The sequence below is a fragment of the Rhamphochromis longiceps genome, linkage group LG18 (genome assembly GCF_057381845.1).
Source record: "Rhamphochromis longiceps isolate RC_006_pf linkage group LG18, R_longiceps_female_GT1.1, whole genome shotgun sequence".
NCBI classification, from domain to species: domain Eukaryota; kingdom Metazoa; phylum Chordata; class Actinopteri; order Cichliformes; family Cichlidae; genus Rhamphochromis; species Rhamphochromis longiceps.
The window spans coordinates 20,668,401-20,693,361 of record NC_140574.1 but is presented as its reverse complement, the minus strand read 5'-3'; the positions used below and the strand labels follow the sequence as shown (position 1 = coordinate 20,693,361).

At 39.6% G+C, this 24,961-nt stretch overlaps 1 protein-coding gene across 2 annotated transcripts in view; it reads right to left on the bottom strand.

The window, feature by feature from the left end:
* gpc1b (glypican 1b) overlaps nucleotides 1-24,961 on the bottom strand; it is a 57,073-nt gene extending 32,112 nt beyond the window's left edge. The window contains exons 1-3 of one of the 2 annotated variants that reach the window (XM_085387954.1): nucleotides 24,889-24,961; nucleotides 24,616-24,704; nucleotides 23,900-24,478 (exon numbers count right to left, since the gene is read on the bottom strand). In XM_085387954.1, coding sequence (XP_085244080.1) covers nucleotides 23,900-24,074 — 175 coding nt within the window. In that variant the 5' untranslated portion in view covers nucleotides 24,075-24,478; nucleotides 24,616-24,704; nucleotides 24,889-24,961. The remainder of the gene's footprint in view (nucleotides 1-23,899; nucleotides 24,479-24,615; nucleotides 24,705-24,888) is intronic. The other variant, XM_085387953.1, reaches the window with a different exon arrangement.

Below are 24,961 nucleotides of genomic sequence, written 5' to 3'. Positions count from 1 at the left end.
AACACGAGCTAGAACATATCCAGCCAGAACTGAGTCAGATACATGAATGGTGGTAAATGATGCGGCTAAGATTTTGTATGCAAATAAAGAAAGTAAAACAGAAAGCAGGGATTATTAGGAAACAGAGAGTCACTGAAAACAATAAGAGTGCTTGAAAATAGAAAAAAGAGCTGATGGTTAGATATTGACTTTAAGTTTAGAAGTAAATTTTAAATGAGCCAGTGCACCTGCTGCTGGTTGAAATGTCACATGAAGCATATGAAGAGGCATTAGAAGCTACAAATAGCTTTTTGGAGGCGGTATTTGGAGCAAAGCACAAGTTGTCCACAATACAACTACTAGATAAAGAGAGAGAAACAGGTGTGTATTGTTCATTTTAATTGGAACTTTTGTTTTGAAAGGCTAGAAATTTTACAGACATCTGGTAAACCCCGAAAAGCAGCTTTAGTATTCACAAGCTTTCATTCTTACAATATAGTACTATTCGGCTAGTCATTGTTGAAAGGTGAAACAATGTGTATTTGTCAGACACGAAGTTTCGGAGTGTGAAAGTGAGAGCTAGAAAAGTTTAAAAATGTTAAAATGTTTTTATTATTTTTTTTATCATTTATTATGAAGTTTTAATAGTGATTAGTGATTTTAATAATAACAATGAAAAAATCCCCCCCAGTAAAAGGTTTGGGAAACAAACAGAAAACCAAAAACCCTGATATAACCTTTGTTTTGAGTCTATTTACACATCAAAATCTTTGTCAGAAGAAGGACTCTAGTTGTGCACTCCAATCACATTCACACAAGCACTTTTTTCAACAGCTAAGTGTTGTCTAAGGCTCACACTGTGGCGAACACATCAAGAGTCAGCATCTTGCCCAAGGAGCAGCCAGGCATCAAACTACCAACCCTACAATTAGTAGATTGCAGTGACATCGCCGTCAGCTAATGTACAAACTTTGTACAGTCTCCTCCTCTACAGCTTATACTGAACATGCTTAGGATGGATTAAAGCAAGAGAACAATTTTCCCTTTGGGCTCAATAAAGTTTACCTTCCTTATCCATCCATGCATAATCATCAACTCTACCTTTCGATCCTGTGAAATACTGCAGCAATGACACTAGAAGAAAAGCTAACACAGATTGCTGAATGTAACATATGATGAAACTCTTAAATTGTTATTTTTTTATTTAATGCAGTTCATTTCTTTACGCTACTATGATACAAAGACCTCTACAAAAACCATCAGTCATTAGCTTAATCCCTATAAGCACACACCCCTGAGACTCCCACCGAACCATTTTCTAAATCCTAATAAAAAAATGTTGTCAAAGCCTCAATCAGGTCTTCTTTAATCCCCAGTAATGACTCATCAATGAGACATTAAATATTCCGTGATCTTATTATAGATCTCTGCTTGGAAAGAATATGACTGACACTCTCTGCCTCAGTCATCAGATCGAAGCACAAACAAGCCTCTCAGTTCCTCCCTTTGGTTCTCACATATCTCTCTCTCCCTCTCTCCTTGCCCCATGACTCCCTCACACACTCTTCCCTTTCCTTCCTTTGCCTTTGGCTGGGAATCTGGCCAACAAATCTGGGCTTCCAAAGAGCAGATCCATACTTGCCTGGATACTCAAACACTGGCTTGTTTCATGTATTGTCTAAGAGTCGTTAGCTTGGAGTTGTATCTCTGTCTATATCTTTTTGCGTTATTTGTCTACATTCAATATAAATCAAGATATCAGGGTATCATCATCTGTCGTTTGGTAAAAATGTCACGTTAACTAGTTTAAAGAGCGCAAGGTATTGGTTGTGTGGTGAAGCCGCTTCCACATACACTCACAGCATGTGGACATTTTCATAGGAGAAGAGATTTAAATTCTGATGTGCTCCTGTTAACTGACACTCAGAAACAGTATAAAGATGGCTCTGGGCTTCAATAAAGTTCCCATACATCTATTAACCAGTGAGTCATATTAAAAGCCTGATCTGAAAGAGGGTTTGACATGTGAACCAAAGCTGTACAAGGAAAGCCCTGTTTTGGCGATGTTGTCTGTGCATGGTGTGCGTGCCAAGCTGTCTATTTTGAAGTCAGGTCAGGACAGGCTAGCACTTCAGGCCTCTCTCAGTCACTGTGAGTCAGTAAATTGTCTTGACAACAGACAGATAGACACGGCTAACTGACGACCAGACAGAGCGACTGAAAAGAAAACAAACAGAAACATGTAAGTCACATGGCAGGAAAGAAGCGATAAGAGAATTTCAAATAAAGGAGCCAGGAAGCAGACCACAAACAAAGCCTGATGGGAAAGATTCACATTCAGCACACAAACCACTGGAAAGCAACCAAATGCCAAGGCAAAGATGAAGATGTTTAGGGAATGTCAAGGCTATTAAGCCTGTGGTTTCTACTTTCCTCCTCGCCTCCAAACAAGCCGATCTGTCAAACCACCATGTCACTCCATTTTCCACAATCAGGAACCAGGCCACCAAGTCATTGTTCTATGTAGGCCACCATCAGTGATGTCACACATCTCCTGCATTTTGCAAAGCAGCGTGGGCCTTGATAATTTACACATAATGACTGAAGAATCATTCCAGCTGTGCTTGTGCCTGTTGGGAAAAACAGGGGATTTTAGGAAACTGACTCATCGGATCTACAGGATGTTAGTGGCACACAAAGATGTTGAAGATCCGTCTAGTTTACTAGTAGCCTGTTTTATAGAACCCAAACATAGACTCAATTAGATTAAGATTTAAACCTTCCTGTGAAAGAGTGGTCAGCAGTGAGTCAAATACTACATTTAGATTTTAGCAAGGTACTTGAAATGAGGTAACCAAGTACAACGCAATGGATTTTGTTCTATAGCTTTAAATTAAACATTGCTCTAAGCGATTTCAGTAAATTCAATAAAATAAGTTGAATGTTGACCACTAGCTGCAGCGTTTGCACATAAAGACGAGGTTTTACCAGTGTCCAGACCTTGATAATAAATTAAATCTTAAGAACTGATTCAGGCTTGGACACTTGATCTCTGCCAAACTAAGAAATAAAGGAGCAACATTCTTCTGCTAATGGCCAAAATCTGCAAATACTATTGACTTTGTCATGGGGGTAGCACTTGTTAGCAAGACAGGGCAAGGCTGACTGGTAACACAATGACCCTCTAAGTGTTGGCACAAGCTTAATGATGTGAAAAAATCATTAGCTCCCTAACTGCTTACTGGGGCAGTGGGCAGATTATGTGTAGTTAGAGAATTTATGTTCTGCTAAAAAAAATCAAAAAAAAAAAAATCCAAGCATTCGTGATGAGTAAGAACTGCAGAAAATTACTGCTACCTATAGCTGTAATGGAAATTACATCCATGAGAATTTAAAACTAATCTGCAACTCTGATGTTAAAAACTAAGTCTGGAATATACATGTATATATTTTTTAAATGGGAAACATATGCGCATGAGAACGTAGAACCGGAGATATATGAACATCACAGAAGTGTGTTGAAAGAAGAATTTAAGGCACCTTAACAAAGCCACAGAGCATGTATGGTGTTAAGATTTCCACATGCTGCCTATTAGGCCTCTAGAATTCAAAATTCTGGCATATCGCCCATATGGGAGCAGCTTCATTGTACTGCTCTGACAGGTAAATGTAGAAGATGTGTAAAGGAATGTTTCTATCTGTCACTCCCCTGTCTAATCCCCGTTTCAGTCCAGGCCTGAAAGAGAGCTTTTCATGGTTTCATCTATGAAACAAGAAAACCTAAATGCTTGTCAAAGCTGCACTCGTGAACTTGGGAGTGCAGCAGTTCTGTGCTTGTTGCATTCCTCTGACTGCCTGCCCCTGTCATTCGGTTCTTTTTTGACTCCCTTGCTCTGTCATACACTCTTTCATTGTGTTCCTCCACGAGCCTCTGTGCCTGTTGATGTCATATTTTCAGATGTGCTTCTGTTGTTTACCTTGATTTCTTGGTTTTCTTTCCAACTATACCTAAAGGTCTGTCTTGCTTGTGCTTTAGGGTATGGTAAAGTTGCTCCTTTATCAGTTTTAAAGACATCAGATTTCCCCAAAGATTGCTTTTAAAATGTGGGATTTTATTTTTACATTTTTTTTGGTCTTTCTTAAAAATTTTACTACTCGGTTAAGTGACGATTTTACTACTATCATTACACAGATGCTTGTTTCTTGTTTCTTAGCATTAGCTGTGTGATAGACTGATGACCCATCCAGGGTGGGAGAGGCTTCTGCCTTCAAACAACCTTATGTTGGGTAAGCAATTCAAATAATCAGTTGGTGCCTTGTAATACATGGGCATGTATAGTTTTAGCAGAAACTAGGAAATAAACTCCTGGAAAAAAAAAACAATATAGCAGAAGAAATGTAAGAAGAAGAGGTTGAAGTCTGTGCTGTCCAAAACACTTGTAGTACTGTAAGTCTTCATGGGAAAATTGCAAGTAGCACACATATTAGCTAACATATATGTTTTAAGGGAGAAACAGAGAGGAATCTTATTACATTTTACAGATCAAATTGTTGCTTTCTTTCAAAATGTCATAGAATTTTCATTTTCCTTCAGCTGCTCCAATGCATCGCAGTGAGTGGGACAAAGCTTGTCCACTGTCCTCCTTCACTGGAAACAGTCATTAAAAAGGAGCTGGATTGTGCTGAAAGGGTAGATGGTTATCCTCCCGGAGTGAGATGAAGGCAGAGGAGGAGGGCGGCAGAGAGATTTGGGAAGAAGGCCACAGGGAGACAGACAGGCCACAGGCTTTTGCTGAAAGGGTGGGTGGTTTAGCCATCCAACCAGAGAGGGAGGAGGAGAAAAGGCTGAGATAGAAAAAAAAATTACAGAAAGGGAAATGCTGGCAGGAAGAAAGGAGAGAATGAGGAAAGAAAAGAAATTAAAATCCTTCTCTGTTATATAGCTCATGATTTTCTGCCATGATGCATCAGAGGTCTTGACACCAGTGAAAAGCAGACATGGGTTAGCATGTATTTGGCAACATTACTGTTAAAGTTCTGTGCGCATAGCTATTAATACTCTGGGACCCATTTTCTCTTTCAATATTGTTCTATATGCATAATAATTGGTTTCTATCGGCAAAATATTATATACAGTTTTGTTAAATAATATGAAGACTGTGACTAAAACTACATTTTACTTTCATTTTTTAATCTAATGGAATTGTTCAACATTATGAACCGCATATATTGACTTTCTTATCAGGATGGCCCTGCAGCTTATTGCAACTTCATGAAATCACGCACACACATGGAAAAAAACTTATTAAATGCACAAAAATGCTTTATATACATCAAGCAAGACTAAAACCTTAAATGCTGCTGTTGGAAAATGTAATTCATTTTATATTGATAAACTGATTAACATTTCAGAGTAGGCTGAGAAAGAAGGACTGTTTAAGGAGGTAATATAATAAGCTATACTTTACTCCAAATTATCGCCCACCATATTATTAACGGGGAATGTAATTCCTCTTTCGGATTAGAGTGCCACCACCTGTCCCTCCCATCCAGCTGTGAGAAGGTGAATGCTCTTAAGTCCACAGGACATAAATGTGTTGAGTGAAGTCAGATCTTGCCTGACATCTGTAGCCTTTTCCTGCATCACAACTTCTAACAAAGCCCGTCGTTGTGTGGCCCAGCTTGTGCCCTCCGCCCACGCCCATCTAACAACCCAGATCCCACTGAACTGGCATCAGTCAATGGACAAAAACTGCTTTAATTAACTTCAGATCTGTCAGCTACCGCTGAGCTACGCCAAAGTAGGCATGTAAGTTCATGCCCCATTTGATCTTTATGGGGATTTTTTCCCCCTTAAATTAGAAGAGAGAAAGGTACACATATAATCCAGCAACTGAAAAAAAATCCTTACAGAAATTTGCAGCCATACATAAAACATAGGACTCCACTTTGATCTGATGCATGTGCACTTTTGTGCATTTATACAGCAGGTGTTATGTGCGTCCGTGTAAGCCTTTGATGTAGATGTCCTGATTTTCATAACAATATATCATTTGTACAGTGCAATTGTAAGAGCTCATTACCCACAAATAAAAAAACACTGCAATAGTTGTTAGAAAAGTCCTGAATCTGTGTGTCGCTAACGTTTAATTAGCAGTTATACAAAATCTTCTACTAGGAGGGCGAAGTAACTGGTGGCAATAGGGGAACAGCAGCTTGATTCCTAGTTAGCAGTTATCTAACAGCTGGCTGGAGAGTGTTGTCACAATGGAAGGCTGGTTTCTTTTCACCTATAGTGCAAAAAAGGAAAAGCAGAAGAGAGGGGAGAGAGAGCGGGTGTTTCCATTGCAGCAAAGCAGCATCGCTTCAGAGAGTAAAGACAGTGAACATCAAAGCTGGCCCTGGGCTAGAAAGAGGGAAGACAGAAGAGGAGGGAAGTTAGAACTCACAGACAGCGGTCCCTACTGAGAATCTTGGGTAAGGAAGAAAAAAAAGGACATGGACTGGTTGAAAAAGATGGAAAGAAAAGAGAAAGTCAAAGCCAAAGAGAAGGTCTTTTTACTTCAGAAAAAGGAACACGAACTTGACAGAACGTTATTAAGGTGGCTGTCTACAGGGGTAGTCACCACTTGACTGCCAGGGCAGATGTCTATATCGCCTAATACTGCTGGACTGCTCAACAAATGCCTTTACAAGGGCTACACAAGGCTTTAACTACAAGGACAGACCTGCTCATAAAAGCACATATCTGCTCCACAATGTTCCACACAGACACATGCAGTTCAAGAGTACAAACACACCACAGAAATGCATAGAGGTTCACTGGAAATCCAAAATCACAAAAGGCTCTGTTTGCTAAACAAGCATGAAGCGCTATCTTGCAGACAAAAAAAGACAGCCACACCTTGAACGGATCTCTACAAGGACAAACAGAGACACGTGCACAAGCTCAAATCGCTTCCATCCACTTCCTCTTTCCCGACCTCAAGCGTTTCATTAACTGTGCTGCAGAGTGAAATGATAATTTCTCTTTGGACAGACTTTGCAGCAGTTAAGGGGGCAGTTAGCCATCTGAGCCTGCTGCTGTGAATGTGTTTCACTGGGTGGCAGATGGGTTCAGATGGCAAGAATTCACGGGGATGCTGAGAGACCAGGAGTATGTTTCCCAAGGAGCTTAATTGAAAGAGATTGGAATCTAATCTGTGAGTAAACAGTCAGAGAAGAGCAGAAGCTTTCTTCCATCCATCATTTGCTACATCAGCAAATTTGAACAGGAAATCTTGACAAGGATCCGTTCTCACTAAAAACCTCCCAAATTATAAAACCTAATACTGGAATGACTTGTGATTGGTGATGACTGAATGGTGTTATAATTATCCAAATGTTTTTCCTGTTGTGGCATGATAGGAAAGGCTATTAAGAATTACAGGTGCCACAGCTTAGACTGATTAAAATATTGATTTGATGATCATAGAGAAGCAGCAGCAGGTTTATCATCACTGAAGGACAACTTTCAACAGAGTATGCACAAAAATATAATTTAGTCATTTAGGTTAATATGAAATATAGCATTTTTAAACACAATCAGTTTAGTTTGAATGTAGATTAATAATCTATACAAACACAGATTTTGGCCCCATTTGTCATTCTGTGGTGTTTTAAAAATTAGTAATAACTAATTCCAAATTACATGAATTGAAGAGATGCAAACTTTAAGAGAAAAAGGCTGATGATTTTACTTTCTAAAAAGTTATTGTGGGTATTATTTTGTAATATACACACATTTTTGTTCTTCATCTTAGTTGTTTTCCAGATAATACCCTGTTGTGTTTTATGTAAGAGCACATATTATGTGCTCTTTTAACTGTCACACTGTCAAAGAGCAGATGCAATGAGAGACTTTGTGCATGTAAATGGGAAATTATCATCACACATGAAACGGAGTTCCACAGGGTTCTGTGCTGGGACCTATACTTTTTACATTATGTGCATTTCCCTGAAGTAATATTATTATAAAACACTGCATACATTTTTATTTCTATATAAATGATACCCAGTTACATTTATCTATGAAGCCAGATAACAAATTCATTAAACTACAGGCATGTCTGAAAAACCTGGATGACCTGTAATTTCTTACTTCTAAATTCAGACAAAGGCAAGGTTACTGCATTTGGCCCTGAAAATGTTAAAAAACATGGTGTCTAACCAGATTACCTTGGCCTACAGTAGCACTTTGAGGACTTTTGGAGTCATCATTGATCAGGATATTTCCTTCAACATGAATTTTACACAAATAAGTAGGACTGAATAGCATTTTGTCTCAGAGTGATGGTGAAAAATTAGTTCATGCATTCCCTGCTTCTAGGACAGACTACTGTAATTCATTTTTATCAGACTGTTTTCTAAAAAGCCTTTAGTTAATCAAAAAACAGTGCAGCCAGTACTGACAGGGACTTTAACGAGAGATCATATTTCTCCTTGTCTCCAATATTAGCTTGTCTTAATTGGCTTCCTATTACTGTAAATCCAGAATTCCTTCTCTTCACATATAGTCTTTATAATCATACTCTGTCATATCTTAAAGACCTCCCAGTAGCATATTAATCTAAAAGAGCATGTTGCTCTCAGACTCCAGGCTTAAATTTGGCTCCTAGAGTGTCTTAAAGTAGAATTGGAGGCAGAGCCTTCAGCTCTCAGTCTCCTGTCCTTTGGAACCAGCTCCCAGTTTGGATTCAGGAGACAGAAACCCTCTCTGCTTTTAAGATCAGAGTTAAAACTGCCATTTTTTGATAAAGATTATAGTTAAGGTTGGATCAGGTGACCCTGAAGTATCCCTCATTTATACTGCTATAGTCTAAAGCTGCTAATTAGCAGTATGATAACCACTCATTTAATGTCAGCAGAGTGTTTTGTATTATTATTCATCAGCCATGGAGTGATTAAATTATACAGTGTGGTTCCTGAATTTACAGAAAGGAAAACTGAAGGCAAAGGGCACATTGTATGCATCAAGGTAGTGTGTGTGAGTTTACTGCCTGCCCAGCTAGCTGAGGTGAAACACTCCAGTTTCCCATAGTCTGAGCCGCCTCAGTAACCCGAGGCTACACATCACTACCTCAGAGAGTAATGCAGAGGAGTTAGGCAGTGCTCCACCCACAGTTATTTAGTTATTTTGTATCCTTTGATTTTTCTGTTTCTGTTTTTTAATTTATTCATTTATTAATTCTTTTTTTTTTTTCATCTTTCATTCATTTAGACATCATTCAAAGTGAGCAGGGCCAGGGAATGAGAAAGATAGCAGACCACATTTGTAAAAAATTCAAAAAAGAGTGACTTCTGGATAAGTGTGACAGCTGTGCTTAATCATGGCAAGCTAACCAAGAGAGATGTGAAGAGAGCAAAGAGTAAAAGAAGGCGAGGAAAGCTGACAAGAGGAAGTGAGAGCCTGAGGGGTGAAAAAAAGGTAAATTTAATTTCTAAAGTCATATCGGAAAACACTAGGAGCCTAAAAATGAATGGAAGCTTTAAGAAGAAAGTGGCTTCTTACAGTAATAGAGTTGATTCCAGTAAAAGCACAACTCTCTTGAGAAAGCATCCCAATATGGAACACCAGAACTTCTCTTTGTGTTTCTTTTATTGCAAAGAAAAGTAAAAAAACAGGAACATTGCTTTTTCTTTTGTTACGTTTTAAACGGGAAAGTAATCTAAAATTGCGTTATTAAATATATATTACTATAATAACTAGTAATTATAGATATATAGAAGTTCGTTTTGAAGAACAAAAGAATTCAGTATGTAGAAGGAGAATATATGATGACCAAAATCTGCCTGGGAAATGACCTACACAAGTCCCACTTACCTCGGTTCAGCCCTTTCAGTCCTCTAGGCCCTGGCCATTCATCAGCAGACATCACATGACAAACCAAAACCATTCATCCTGAGCCACAGCCTCTTCTGCCCAAAAGGATTTGTGATTCAATTTGACTGAGTGATGCCCTGGGCCTCAGGGCTGGGACTGAGTCTGCTAGGGTTTGCTGGGGAAGTAGGGTGCATGGTATAGGGACACGCAAAGGACAGACTGTATGACAGAGCGCTGCCACTACTGCTGCATCACAGCTACATGGTGTTGCTGTTCATAACATTGTTTTTAGAGGACACACAAAGCTGACAAATACAAAGACAAACACACATTTATAAGATGAAAAAATGATACAGCATGCAACTTTTCTTTGTAACAAGACAGATAATAAGATCAAGTGGCTATAAAAGACGTGATTCTTAGTTAAAATTCAAAAAAGGCACACATAAAGAATGACATAATGAAACTGAACGTGTGTGAAAAAGTAATGATTTATAAACCCTTTGAATCATCTCTCAGCTTCTCTTTTTATCTCAGTAGGATGGTAGCAGGAGCATGAAAGATTTAAAGAGAAGGCTTTTAGTTTAAACCAGATCCTGGACTAAATACGCACACTCAGGCACAAAATGAAGAGCAGAGATGCTAGACTATCTCTGACAAAGCTTTCTGTTACAATCACCAATAATGTCACTGGATACAAACGGTGCAAGACAGTTGAGCTTCCCTTAAGGTGTCAAATACGACACTGATGAATCAGGGATTTCAGCTGAAATACACTGCTGCAAGATACCGAACTCACTGTATCACGTTCTGCATATTTTCAGTCAGCTGAGAGTTTCAGACAGGCTGCAGAGGAGAACAGCGTAAGATGAAAGACTGTGTCTATCCTTGCCTCCTACTGCCATGCCTTTATTACATTCCAGTCAGCTTAAAAACTGGCTGTGTTCCTGTTTCTTTCAACACAACCTTTCCAAACTTCAGGTGGTCCAGAATGCTGCCGTAAGGTAAGACAACACACCATAAACAACTGTCTTTAATACATTCTTTAACATGTTTTTTACTTTACTTTTTTGACTTTTTATCTTTGTACTCATGCTCCATCATCCATCATTTAGAAATATGTCCGATTTAGCTTGAATTATACTGATGGTACAGTTATTTTATATGTAAAGCATTTTCTTTCTGCCATGTCAATAAAGCTATTTTAAAACTTTCTATTGCCACAAATTAGAAAAATGTGTTGTCTAATATGAGTGCTTATTAAAAAAAAAGAACAAAGTAATGCAAGACGAGTAGTTTTTGATAGGACAAATTGAAATACACTCGGATTTACATTTTATATGTTATAATCAGTGATTCAGGCATGCACTAAGGGTTGACAGAGTTCACTGGGAAGATGTAAAATATTTATGCAGGAATACTCTGCAGGGTGGGAAGAAGAGATGAAGACTGCAAAGGACAGGAAATAAGACAAATGAAACACTAATGAGTGATTCCAACTATAATGTTTGGTGTTACAGCTGAAGAGAAGCTGGGGAAAGCTAAATAAGTCATTGGCATTGGCAAGTTCATTTGTTCACTGCTTGCCCTCCTCAATAAACAAGCAGAGAAGAGTAAAAAGGGGGTGTTGACAGGGTACCGTAGAGGAAGCCCTTTTTCAGCATTTTGTTCAGTCATGTGCTGCCAAGTTGTATAGAGCCAAGCAGCTATAACATAGCATGAAAACATATCAGTATTTCCTTACACGTGTTCCAAACTGGCTTTCCCCTACTCTTTTATTTTTAGGCAGACAGATATACAGGAGCACTACTAGCAATTAGGTGGTTCATATGGCATGTCTATTTGGAGGTTACGATGCTCATAAACAGGCAAAGAAAAGGGAGACACACTGAGAAACTGACGAGAGTTAGTAAAATTGGCTGGTAAAGGGAGTGGACAGACGGGAAGGGGAAAAAAGAGCATGTTAAGGAAGAAGTGAATAGTGAGTCAGAAAAGTGGTGGCGGTGGTGATATGTGTGTGTGTGGGGGGGAGGGGGAGCCATAGAGGTAAAGCTTTGGGTAATAAAAACTAATCTTATACTAGCAACCAGGATGACAACTGACAGTAATTGCATATTTTCCCCCTGTAATTATGAGCTTTTTTTATGCGACCCTCTTCTCACAAGGTTTTAGTAATCCTCCGGTCATTTCCTGCTCCTCCATCCTCAGACAGTCACTCTACCTCCAAAATTAAATCGCAAGGGCTGGTCAAGCCATATAAGCAAACCACCATGAACTACTCAGGCCTTTCTTGGTCACAAATAATGCTTGACAAATGATGTCACATGAAATCAGATCTCACTATTTAAATAGAGAAGAATGTGCTTAGAAAGCACTAAATCTGACAGAAGATGAGAGTTGGAGTGGACTCGGATTTTTTTTTTTTTTCTAAATGGAAGAAACTGCTTTACCAGAAACTGGATGACAGAGATCTTCAAAAGACTGAAGTGCACATTTAGAAGAACGTATTTGAGTATCCTGTTTGCTGCAAGAACTAATGCCATGAAAGGCCAGTGATCTTTACAGTTTATTGCAATTAGAAAGTTGAGGTCCCAAAAATGTACCAGATGGAGAAGCAAACATGCTGTGGGATCATGGAGTTTTTGAAAGTCTGTTAAAACTGCTAAACTGAAAGTTTCCACTGTAAACACGTTCAAACTAAGAGCAAAGGAAGATGGTGCATGTAGGAAAATAGATTTACAGGAAGAATCGAAATGGCATTAATACTTTTTTTTTATAAAGAAGTCATTAATCAGCCATAGCCAGATCTTTAATTCATTTTAAAAAATCATCGCATGACCTTTATTCATTAGGAGCACACTTTGTCAGAGCCATGCTGAAAATCTAGCCTATGCATTTGTTACTTCCAAGTTGAACTAGCCTACTGTGGTTCCTTATTATCAGGATGTTCCAATAGTCCTATAAAAGCCCTCCATCTGATCTAAAACACAACTGCAGGAGTACTGACAGAAATTAGAAAAAGAGATAATTTTTCTCCCATATTAAGTTCTGCTCAGTGGCTCCCAGTAACAGTCTGAAAAGGTTTTAAAATTCTCCTCCTTACATACAAAGCCCTTAATGGCCAAGCTCCATCATATAAAAAGACCTCTTAGTACCATATTATCCCAACAGAGCACTTTGCTCTCTGAATTCAGGCTTACTTGTGGTTGTTCGAGTTTCCAAAAGTAGAATGTGAAGCAGAGCCTTTTAGTTATCAGGCTCTCCCCTTCTGTAGTACCAGCTCCCAGTCTCTGCCGGGCAGACAGACGCCCTCGGCACTTTCCACTTTTACTTTAAAAAAAGGAGGAACCTATATTGTACCATATATTTATCTATTGCTTAAGAAATAAAAGGAAATAAATAAAAAATTACACACGCTTTAAAAAAAATATCTGCTTATGTGCAAGTAAAACCACCTGACTGTATTTTACACTGCAGGTGTGCCTTTTAGTTAAGGTGCAGGAAGAGCACTGGGCCACAGTAGTGTGGGGAGCAGCACCTTATGGTGTGATTGGCACTCCTCTGCGACTTTGCTAATCAGCTTCTCCCTTTTATGCAGTCGCGTGCTGGGGCCGGATGGCACACACAGTGAGACTTCACGGCTGACGCTGTGCTGTGCACTGAGCTAAGAAGACAAATTTCCTTGAGTTTTTTAAAGTTCAGTATGCAGGGCAAGCACACAGTTTCTTTTTGCTTTTTTTTTTTTTACATTTGTGTGTGTGTGTGTGTGTCTGCACAGTGGTGAAAATAACCTTTATCTGTGTCGCAGAACCCATGGTAGTGGCAGTCCCTCCTACAACATTATTGACAAAAATTTGAAATAACTCGTAAAAAATCTATACATCCTTCCAAGCTGAAATCTTCCCAGCATGCCTCTTATGTGTGACAGTTCCTATATCACTGACCTTTTGATAAATGCTACACTTCTATATATTTGACTACCAGGACCTCAAAATGAGACACTCTACTTTTCTGCTCTTTATGTATTTATATGCCATTATCCGGTCGTTAAGGACGTCACTAGCCGTGTCTGGGCCTAAACTCCGCTGCAGGTCCATATATCAAACGATCACTATGGCATTACTGAGAGTTGAAAAACTGTCTAAAGTCTTTCATCTTTAATAAAATGATCAGCGTTCTGCTCTACCAGGTGTAACAATTGAGTTTAACATCCAGGCATCCATGAAAATGGAATTTATGACATTTAACGGAGTTAGAAATTAGCAGGAAGTTAGCTTGCTAGCTTCTATCTAAATACAATATAGCATGTCCTGACTGCGGGGTTTTGGAAACAAATTAAAACGTACAGCTCTGTTATCACTTCCAACATAAATGAAGACAGAAAGCTAAACAGCAGTGACGTTTGTAGGGTTACTGAAGTTGGGCTAGCTGGTATATAATGATGTGCTACGTGACCGCTAGCGACACAGCTATATTAGCATAATATAAACAAGCTAACTTTCTTTCCACTCGATAAAAGTTAACGTGAGTGTTCTCGGTGGTCAGGAACAAATGTAATTGCATGGCAGGATGCTGTAAAAGGACCAAACTTCAGCCAGGAGAACAACTGAGATAATCCATCCACAATACCAGGTTAGTCATTCATATACTGCTGCATGGGCTGGGCTGTAGTTACATCCTAAGGATTTAAAAACTGAGCTTAAATAAATGATTAGCGGTAATAAAAGCCGAGGGAGGTCAAAAGTGATCACTGACTGTTTTAGGAGCTTTTTGAGATTAAATAGAAGAAAATACAAAACATTAAACACGTTAACAACACAAAAGCCATATTAAACGCAGACTACTTTAGGCCCGGAAGTAGGATTCGTCACGTCATCACTTAACGACCGGATTGCATGTGATATGTCTTATTGTCTCTCCCTCATAGTTTCATAACTCCTTTCTAGTCATTTTTTCTTATGTGTCCATCTGCCTTTGCCAGCTAAGCTGCATGTTAATAATCTGTTATTACTGGGCCAACCCACTGTCCACCTTTTACTGTTTGTTGCTTCTAAATACACGTCTCTTCTCTCTCCACTCGCCTCTCATCAACCAGTCGAAGCACAGGCCAGGTTCTCTTTGAGATGTTAAAAAGTTATTTTTTTTCACAACTGGTTTAATTGTTGGGTTTCTCTCTAAAATATTGTAAAAGATTCAAATGAAATGTTTAAGAAAATACATGTTGTACTTCTTCTCATATTGTTTATGTATCTCTCTACTAAAGCTTGGAGGACAGACAACTCAAACGCAGCTCTTGACTTTCTATAGAGCCAACCATATAGCCATATGGAGCCATGAAAATCACAAACGAGCAACAGAAGCAAACCAGCTATGTTTTTGCAGCCCATCTGCGAACATGCAGTAAATTTGCAATGAAAATTAAATGAATTCACAACTTCCTCTGCAGGAGCAGATATGGAAAGAATGAGAGCGATAAAAGCTCAAAGCCAGAAAAGACTTTGGGAAAGAGGAAGTATGCAGCGGGAGGAAATAATTAGAGTAATAGAAAATAGTGTGAAACAGTTTATCTCGCTGAGAGAAAATCTTCAGGAAATTATGAATTCCCCACCCAAAAAAAGCAGTAATAGCTATTGTGTGCAGGCACTTGCCTATAGCAGCTAAAAAATCCTCCAAATGACCAATTAAATTTTTTTTTAAAAGGTCAGAGCTGGAGATTTGATAGAGCAGAAGAGAATGCGGCAACGTGTCTGCATCCAAAGTACGGAAACAGAGAGTGATGTTTACACCTCGGGGGAGAGGATGAGAAAACGAAGACAAAGAGGATATTCACGACTCGAGAACCACCTGGGAAGCCTGCGTCTCTCACACAGTGATTCAGAAACATGTGTACTTGCTGAAGGTTTAATAACTTGCAGTCATGTTTCTGCCCATTTTCATTCCACAAAGATGTCGCCTATGTTTTCCTCAGTGCGCTAATAAAAAGGGGGTGTGCAGTTGTGGGATATGCTGCTATACCTGTGTGTGCAATATTAATTCAGTTTCTACTGTGCATGCCAGATGTCATTGGACAAATTTTAGGTATTCACTTCTTTCTTTCTTTCTTTTTTTTTTTTAACAACTTTTTATTTTCTCTTTTTATTCACCGGCACAATCTCTCCTAAACGCCCATTTCAGCTTTTTTTTTTATATGTTTGTAGATATAAGTCTGACAGCTGTTTCCATGGATTCTTTTAATTATACTGCGTATACAGAACTGGATCTGAAGTGAAGGAAGCGCTTAGGAGTGTGCCGAAGCTTCACAAGAAGCATTAGTGAGAAAATGTAGCTGCCACACACAAATCATTTCAAACAGTACAAAGCATTTCCTAGTCATATGGCTCAACACTTAGCTGATAGTCACAAGTGCATTCTTTCTCTGCTTTAAAACTAACATCTTGGGGAGTGGGATGGTCTGTAGGAAAAAAACAATAATTTGATCATCATCTTGGGCTGTTGTAATCTCTAATCGCCATTTTTTCATAGGTTTCATTGATTATTTATTTCAGGGATTCATGCACAGCCTGTGAGATTTATAAACTCAGGCAACAGGAAAACAAATCAATCAATAAAATATAAAATAAAATACAAGCTGAAGATTTTTCTTTCTTTAGAAATCACTATTTTTGAAGAAATCTGCTCCAAATACCCAATAAACAGATACATGTATCATCAAGACAAATAAATTGGTAATCACAATCAAACAGTCAAATGAATACTCCAACTTCATACATGCATTTGCATCTACTAAATTTGTTGCTGTAATGCTGTATAGGCATAGGATTTCCCCTCTGAGGAGAGTCTTAGCTGAAGTACAAAGATCTCCCAGCATATCCTGTGGTTCACACCTGCAGACGGAATATATGTGTGTTTTCTAGGGTGTGTCACATTGCAAAAACAAGAAAGAAAATCATACTGCATGACCTCAATTGAAACGGCAGTAGCCATTGGTTTGTCTTTGAAGCAGCTGGAGTAACAGAAAGAACGCTCTCATACAGCCGTAGCAAGATCCTTGACACTTCAAATTCTCGCCTAAACTAAAGAAAGCACAGCTGGAGGGGACATGAGTCGCAGCAGCATGGCAATGGTACACATGCACATTAACGTAACTGAAGAAAAAGCTAAATACAAACGTCTGCAGTCATGCACAAACACAGTTTTGCACATGAGGACAGAAAATGAAAAGAAAGCAGTTTTTAAACTCTAGGAGCCGTGCACGGTGCACACATTCACGGCACACCCACGAAGATTCACTTCTAGGCTCGTGGAGACACCGGGTACACATGTGCACACACATCTGCACCCAACCTTCCCCTTTCCCTGCTCCACTATCCCCCACTCGCTTCCACACACATAGAAACATACACACAACTAGAGACACTGAAGGAGCTTGCTGTGATGAGGGAATAATTCTCCTTTTGACACAACCAATTCCTCTGAAGACAAAAGAGGAATCATACACTGACACACTGCAGCCCTCTGAGGGAAACAACACACAAGCCCCTGATTCCACACACACACACACACACACACACACACACACACACACACACACACACACACACACACACACACACACACACACACACACACACATGCCTGATGCAAAGACACCGCCACCCCCTGTTATCTGTGCTGTCATCTGTGTGTCTGCTGTTTCTGTGTGTGCGTTCACATAGAGGGCTCTACATGTGAAGTCCTTCTCTTGCATTTGATAAGTGACAGTGAACATAAGACAATGGGAGCCCAAGATGAGAGAAGAGGAAGTGGTGGCTGTCAGTGAAACTCACGTAGGTCAGAGAGGAAGCAGATGATGCTTGTCAAGATAGTACATCACATTCTAAAAGCCAGCCGCCAGTCTCTCAGACCACCTCAATTTCTTACCTTTTACAAGGTGTGGGAAATAGTTGTAATTTTCTGACATTAGTCATAGGAAGTGAAAACAAAAATAACAGCAGGTTGGTCAGTCTGCCAAAAAAAATGAGTCAAATTAAGTAGTTGATGCTTTCCTCCGGCACATTTGCATGTTTCTAACAGGCTTTTCGAGAATAAACAGTGATTACACAAGGACTTTTTAAAAAGAGGTTGTTTTCCTTTAACCGTTTTCCTTGTCATAATTTATCATTTTTTTGTGTGTTATATTTATTTATTTCGTTTTCTTACAGTTGGTTAAGAGGGCGGGGCAGGACAAGAAAAACCAAGCAGACCAACCAGGGCAGGCCAAGTCAGTCAGCAGTCCATCTCTCTCTCTCTCTCTGTGTGTGTTAACTTCAAACATGCTGTGGTCTGTTTCATGCTCCCTGCAGCCCATTATGGCTTAATGCTTCAAGAGGCTTCTTACTGACTTCAGCATTTAACAACTTTGGTGTTTTCAGTTGGTACACTAGCACACACACACACACACACACACACACACACACACACACACACACACACACACACAGAAATGCATGCTCACAAACACTCTTGTGCTACACACAAACAAGCACAGACAGGAGCCCAGATGCAGGAATTGACAGACTTTAAACTGCAGCAGAGTTATGAGCCTGCACGCTGTGATACTGAAACAACTGTTGCTTTTGCTTTAATCTGTTTGAAGAGGAAGACCAACAGAAGCATGGGGCTTTATGCTGACATCAACCTTCAAATAAGCTTCAGCTCTCTTATCTTCGAGTCAGTTAATGAGTTCCATTCATATGTAATTCTGTGTGATCAATTAGTTATCCAGCATAAGGAGAATAAGAACACCACATCAGTGGGGATAAGGGATAGAGATAGGGCTAACACTTATCTCAACACACACAGTATTTTCTATTTATGTTTAAGTTTGCTGAGTCCCTTTATCTACAAAGAGTCCTTTATAGAAAAGGGACTACACGTGTGATCATTTATCCATCCGGCTTACATGCTTGCATAACTTGTGCACTGCAGACTTGCACTGTTGGATGTGTTAGTGTTAAAGTGTAACGAAATTCAGCCTAGTGAGATAATTTAAGAAAAAAACTATATTTTTTTTCTTTTTCTTTTTCTACTACGTAAGGATACTTAAGGCAAAAATGAGCCAAATACACCTAAAAAACATGTAACTTAAGACATTAGGTTGTTATATTAGTAGAATTTCAAACTCAATACAGATACCCAGAACAATACAAGCTATTTAATACCACTGTCAGAACCAAGGGAAAAAAAATGACCAGTGTGATAGCGTTAAATTGCCATCAACAGACAGACAGAACAGACATTTGGTGCCTAGCACCGACATTAACATTGCCATTTTATTATTAGCCCTAGCTGCTAGCCACTACCTTAATGATAACAGATGGCTAATGTGGCTATGGGGTAACTGCTAACAGTTAAAGAGCTAACAGTTAAAGCCGTGTGCCAGCTCAGTTAACATTTATGGGAACTATTCAATACTTCAGTGTTGTTAAAACTGGAGCTTTACTGACTTTAATCTAGAATTCCCACATAAAGTGTTGTTCAGTGTTGTGAACATCAACTACTTCAGCTGGTAGCGAAGAGACAGGCCTGCCTATGTGCATTTGTGAAGTGTGCAAACTGGAAATGCTAAAGACTGCACTGCTGGTATTGGCACTTTTGCAAATGACTAATGTAATCTGATTGCCTTTTTTTTTAGAATCCATCAGTGTCTGAGTACCGATTTTTTTATTTGTTTTGACAATCCTGCTTGGACATGGACGTGACAAGAATACGTCCACCTGCAGTCACATTTATGCAACACGTGTATTTAAGCTGAGATGTTGCATTTAAAGCATTATTTCCACAAATATTAACCATACATCTAATCACAGTGCAATTATTTTGATGGCTATATGTATAGAGACTGAGAACAGAGTCCCTAGGACTGCTTTTACCGAGTGTGCTTTCATTATATACTTCACAGCAAAGGAAACTAACAAAGGGGAAAAAAAGTAAATGTAAAATGTAAAACTAATATTTTAATAGTGCAAAGTGCTTAACCAAGCTTGTCTTCATTTCCTGCAAACGCACTTTCATTATAGTATAGCTCTTTGCTGTTACAATAACATAATGCATCCACTTGAGAGTAAGCTAATAAGAACACAGTGGGACAATGATGTCCAAATAATCTGTAAGACTGTGGAATTATTTTTTTTATTATCCTTACTGGCATGAGAGTACATTGCTGAGGGTGCATAAATGATACGACACCACAAGCGTCTTACTGCAACTTTCCAAATATAATCTATATTTTAATAAAATACCCATTTACTTTGGGAGGCTTTTTAGCCTTTATTATGATAGGACAATTGAAAGTCCTATCATAAAAACCCCAGAGCAGATTTGAACATGGGCCTCTGCAATAGCCATACAAAAATAGTGCTGCTCAAGATAGTAAGCAATACTAGCACCCATAATTTCACCATTTACTATTTGTTTGCTGTTGTGGAGTTGATTTTGCAGCCTTTCTGTGGCTTGCCAGCTTTTTTTTTTTTTTTACTGGCAATGGACTTCTTCTACATTTAACCTCTGGCTGAAAAGAGGAGTAAGGGGAAGCAAACACTCTTAGCAGCCAGTATTTTAATATTATTAATTTAATATTATTAGCCTTAGTCAAAGAGATGAGAGGAGTAACCAGCTTTTAACTTCAGTGCTACTTTCCCCCCCTAAATTCTAAGTGAAGCTGTCGAGTTCAAAACATTCTCATACTTCTCATGGTGGGCTGCCATACAGACCAGTCCATATTTCCAGCCACAAGCCAGTCTTTAGTCAAGAAGAGTTCCTAGCAGCCTTGGTAAATAGCAGTCCTACTGTATCATTAGCCAAACACTGGTTATAATGACACTCCAGAGCACTGTGCAACTCACAGTCAGTGTGTAGCAACCAGCAACCAACAACACAAATACAGCATGGGAAAATCAATGGCATACCAAAATGTTACCAGCCTTCCTGCAGATGTCTCATACAGCTTGTCTCTTTGTATAGGCTTATGTGACATTGAGGATCTAACGCTCGGTGGCTGCCAACTGCTTTCAAAGAGTGCCTGGCGCCTCTCTCTTTAAGAGCCGATGAGAGAGAAACACAGAGAGATGAAGAATGTCATCCCCTGAAAGACAACAGGATAAGTCATCAAGACTGTCATGATGGGGTGGGACAGGGAGGGGGCAGCGCAGCGAGGAGACATAAAAATCAATCATCCATTTTTGGTAAACATGGATGAAAAAAAAAGCTGTTTCCAAAACTGATTACACTCTACAGAGCCGAAATAGCATCATCATGCTCATTTAAAAGCATCAATTAGCTCACTTTAGCCCCTGTGAACTTGTTTAAGGAGCTCAAATTATAGTTCCCCCATGGTCCGGTAAGCATTACGTCAACACAGTGATAACAAACAGCTCACCCTTAACTCAATAGCTCTCCTCCTCGTGGCTTTTTCTGCAGGGCAAATTACTTAAGAGTAGGGGACTATCCAAGATGCTAAAGGAGGCACATCCATGTGCATCTAGGAACCTTTATTCACTGCTGACTGAGGATAATCAGATGGAGCCTGTGATATGGGGTCAGATTTACTGCACATGTATACTTAATGCCTTAAAAAAGTCAAATTAACAGAAATGAACTTAGTTCAGAACTTGTCTATCTTGTTCAAATTTGATTTACTTAGATGTCCGCACTCCATGCTCAAGATTTATACATCTTAAAAAAGAAATTTAGTGTTTGGCTCATAACTGCACGAACTGCTTTCCATGCCTGAGTAATAATTATTTCATAAACTGTGCAGTGGCCATGAAAAAAGGATTTCAAAGTACTGAAAGTCGACATCATTTTCACAGTTGGAATGCAACTCTTCCTCCCAAAACTGAGTCACTCAGCATGTGACCTTGAGTCAGGCCCAGCCAATACTTTACGCTGATCGAACCCCCGTGTCACAGCAGGAAACAAACTCTGCAAATGTCAGAGATCAACTGCAGCATTCGGGCGGCTCATATTTTGGAGGAATAAATTAAATCCTTCTTTTTTGGTTTTTTTTTTTACACGATTTTTAAAATGCCTCAATTGAGCACCTGAAGTGTATTTTATGCTAGAGAACAAAAATATAGAGACACAAGGAAAGTATTGCTGATGTGCAAAGCCTACCCATTGTCTCATCTGTCTTTTTTCTCATCCTCAGTTCCTGTGTCTCCCTCTCCTCTCTCACTGAGGAGGCATTGACCCCAAACTTAAGTAAGCTCCACGTCATTGATTGAAACAAGTGATACAGTTAATGTCGTGACAAGACAGATTCCCTCTTTAAAGCATTATGGATTACAGTCATTTAGAAGAAGGGGGTATCTCTAAGGAACCAGGGCTGGTGTTAATTCCGTCAATTGATTTATTCAATGTGTCTGTCAAGTAAATGAGAAGTGTCCACTTACCACTTGGCCCTTTACTGCTAACTAAAGATAAATGGAGTGATTTTTTTTTTTTACAGTTTCATCTGCTTTCTATAGCACTGTCAAATTTGATCTTTTCAACTACCCTACCTAAGAGTGTAATCACTTGAAAGGGTCTACTTTGCGTTATCGTGCTCCCCATTCACACTCATCCTGTTGCCTCTCAGAGAGAGCTCAACATTAAGCAGAAAACTAAGAGAGTTTAAAAAGAATATCTGACTTTTCTAAACCACATCCCCCCCCCCCCCCCTTTTTTTTTCTTTCCTGCATCCACACTGTGTTGTGTTAGAACTTAACCGGAAAACAGATCACAGTTTTGTGCAAGGGTCAAGGGTGTGAGATGCGTGACACTCTTGTCTCGGAACTGTTCAGTCTGTGCTGACCAACCTCTCAATCTTCACAGGGGAGGCGAGTTTATCTGCTGCTGCTGGCTCTCGGGACGGGGAATTGGACAGTGGAGGAAAAAAGTGTATGTCAATCTGGGATAGGAAAAGGTGTCTTTTTGCAAAATCCAAATGTAAATTGAGTAGATTGCTTTGTATGTGTTGCCATCTACTTTTTTTTTTTTTTTTTACTTTTCTTTGAAAGGCACTTGCTGCATTCAGAGTCTGCGGAAATGGAAAAAGTTCAAAAAGAGTTTAAAAGTGAGTGATGTTCCATTTGAATCTACATAAAAAACGGGACCATGAGCATAGATGTCCTGTCCTTGCATGTGTGATACTGTAACTATAGAGCAGAAAAGTGTGTGTGTGTGTGTGTGTGTGTGCGTGTGTGTGTGTGTGTGTGTGTGTGTGTGTGTGTGTGTGTGTGTGTGTGTGTGTTTATATGCTTGAAAGCATTGCACTGAATTCCAGGGGAGGCAAACATGCAATCATCTAAACTGCAAAGGGGCTTGTGACTGCCTTACATCAGCCCCTGAATGACACAGTGAGCAGCATCATATTTGCATGGTTACAGCACATGGTCAAGTGACTGGCAATTTATAGGCTGGCAATTCCCCACAAGAGGATGACACAGTTTAAAGAAGAGGCAGAATTAGGGAGTGTCTTTAGGAGTTAGCAGCTTTTTTTTGTTTCTCTAATGAAGGAAAACTGAAAGTGAAGCACATATCATATATCTGTGTTTCCAAAATGCTGAGTGTGGGATGATTTCTCATAGTTTTGATCAGGAATCAAATAGACAGATTGCCTGGGCTGTCATACTATCTTTTCAAAGCGGTGTTTCATCTTAAGACATACAGAGCTCTTGTGCTTTACCATGTGACATGAAAGATGGATATCTTCTCTGCTTTCAGTTACACCAGAAAAAAAACCGAAAAACTTTTTGATGAAGGCACCGTTGAGTTACAATTTCCTGTAGATCCTCTGTGTGCACAAAATTAAGAGTTTGTGAACCAATGTCATTTATACACAACTTGGATATACACAGCCTAGTGGTGACTTTGTCCCAATCAGTCTACCATTCTTAGCGGGATTTTGCAAAGAGATTATGATACTGTTTAAAGCAGCTGTGTGGCTCTTACGGGTATAATTAACGTGTTTTTGCGTGTCATTTACAGTTTTAGGGGTAAAGATGAGGTGTAGTGCGCACAACACGAACAAAAGCTTACCTGATATTTCAAACTGAGGGACATCTTCCACAAGGAACCCCTTTCCTTTGTAAAACACCTTGATATCAGAACAACTCCGGGCTTTGCTCGTCCCTTTTTCCCCATAAGCTGGTGCCGTTAGAGAGCACACTGCCAGCGCCGCTATAATGAAGGAATCCATGCCGGCCGACCACATAGAGTCTAATTGTGTCTATGGACTCAGTCAAGTGCAAATCCGACCGAACACCGAGTTCTACTCGGAGTAGCAGACTCCCGGCTTCTTTAAATTGGGGTTGCTTGGCCCTGTTGTGCGTAAAATATCCTCCACCTTCCTGTCTTCCCTCTGCCCCTTCAGTGCGTCTGCTAAGTCTGTGTCTGCAATCCGCACACTGCTGCCGGCACAGGAGCGATTCCTCCAAGCGCAGAGGTCCCGTCTCTTCTCACTTCTAAAGCTGGCCGCTGTGAAGAGGGCAGGAGCTTTCTTACCCCCCCTCAATTAATCTTCTCACGCAGATTGCCAAAATGAGCGGGTCTCTTCTCTCGTATATCCAATGATTTTCTTGTCTTTTCTTTTTCTTTTTTTTTTCTTTTTTGGCTTACCTGCTCGGAGAGAGGCGGAAGATAAAAAAAAAAACAGGTTACCCGTTAGCCGCTTTTAAAAACAAAGAAACAAAAAAATAGTCAAAATTGCAACGTGCTGGTTAAAAACCACGCAGCTATGTTGTGTTGATTCATACCTACCGGTGACGAGCTGTGTAAAGAGATGTACAGAGGCAAGTACCGCAGCTCAGGGGTTTCTGGACGATGCTGTGCCAGCGCTACCACTCTGTGGAGTGAGAAGGAGGCGGAGAGAGAGGGAGAAAGGGGAGAGCGAGGGAGAGAGCGAGAGAGAGAGAGAGAGAGAGAGAGAGAGAAGGGGGAGCGCATAGGTTTCTTGATACTCTTCCAATTTTTGTTTCATTCTGTTGTATCTATTAGTTATTTTTGGACACGTTTCAGAGTAAACTTACAGTTTAACAGGTTTGTTTAGCTTTGTGAAGCCTCCGAGGCATCCTGGTAGTCTGTGCACGATAAGGTGGTCTG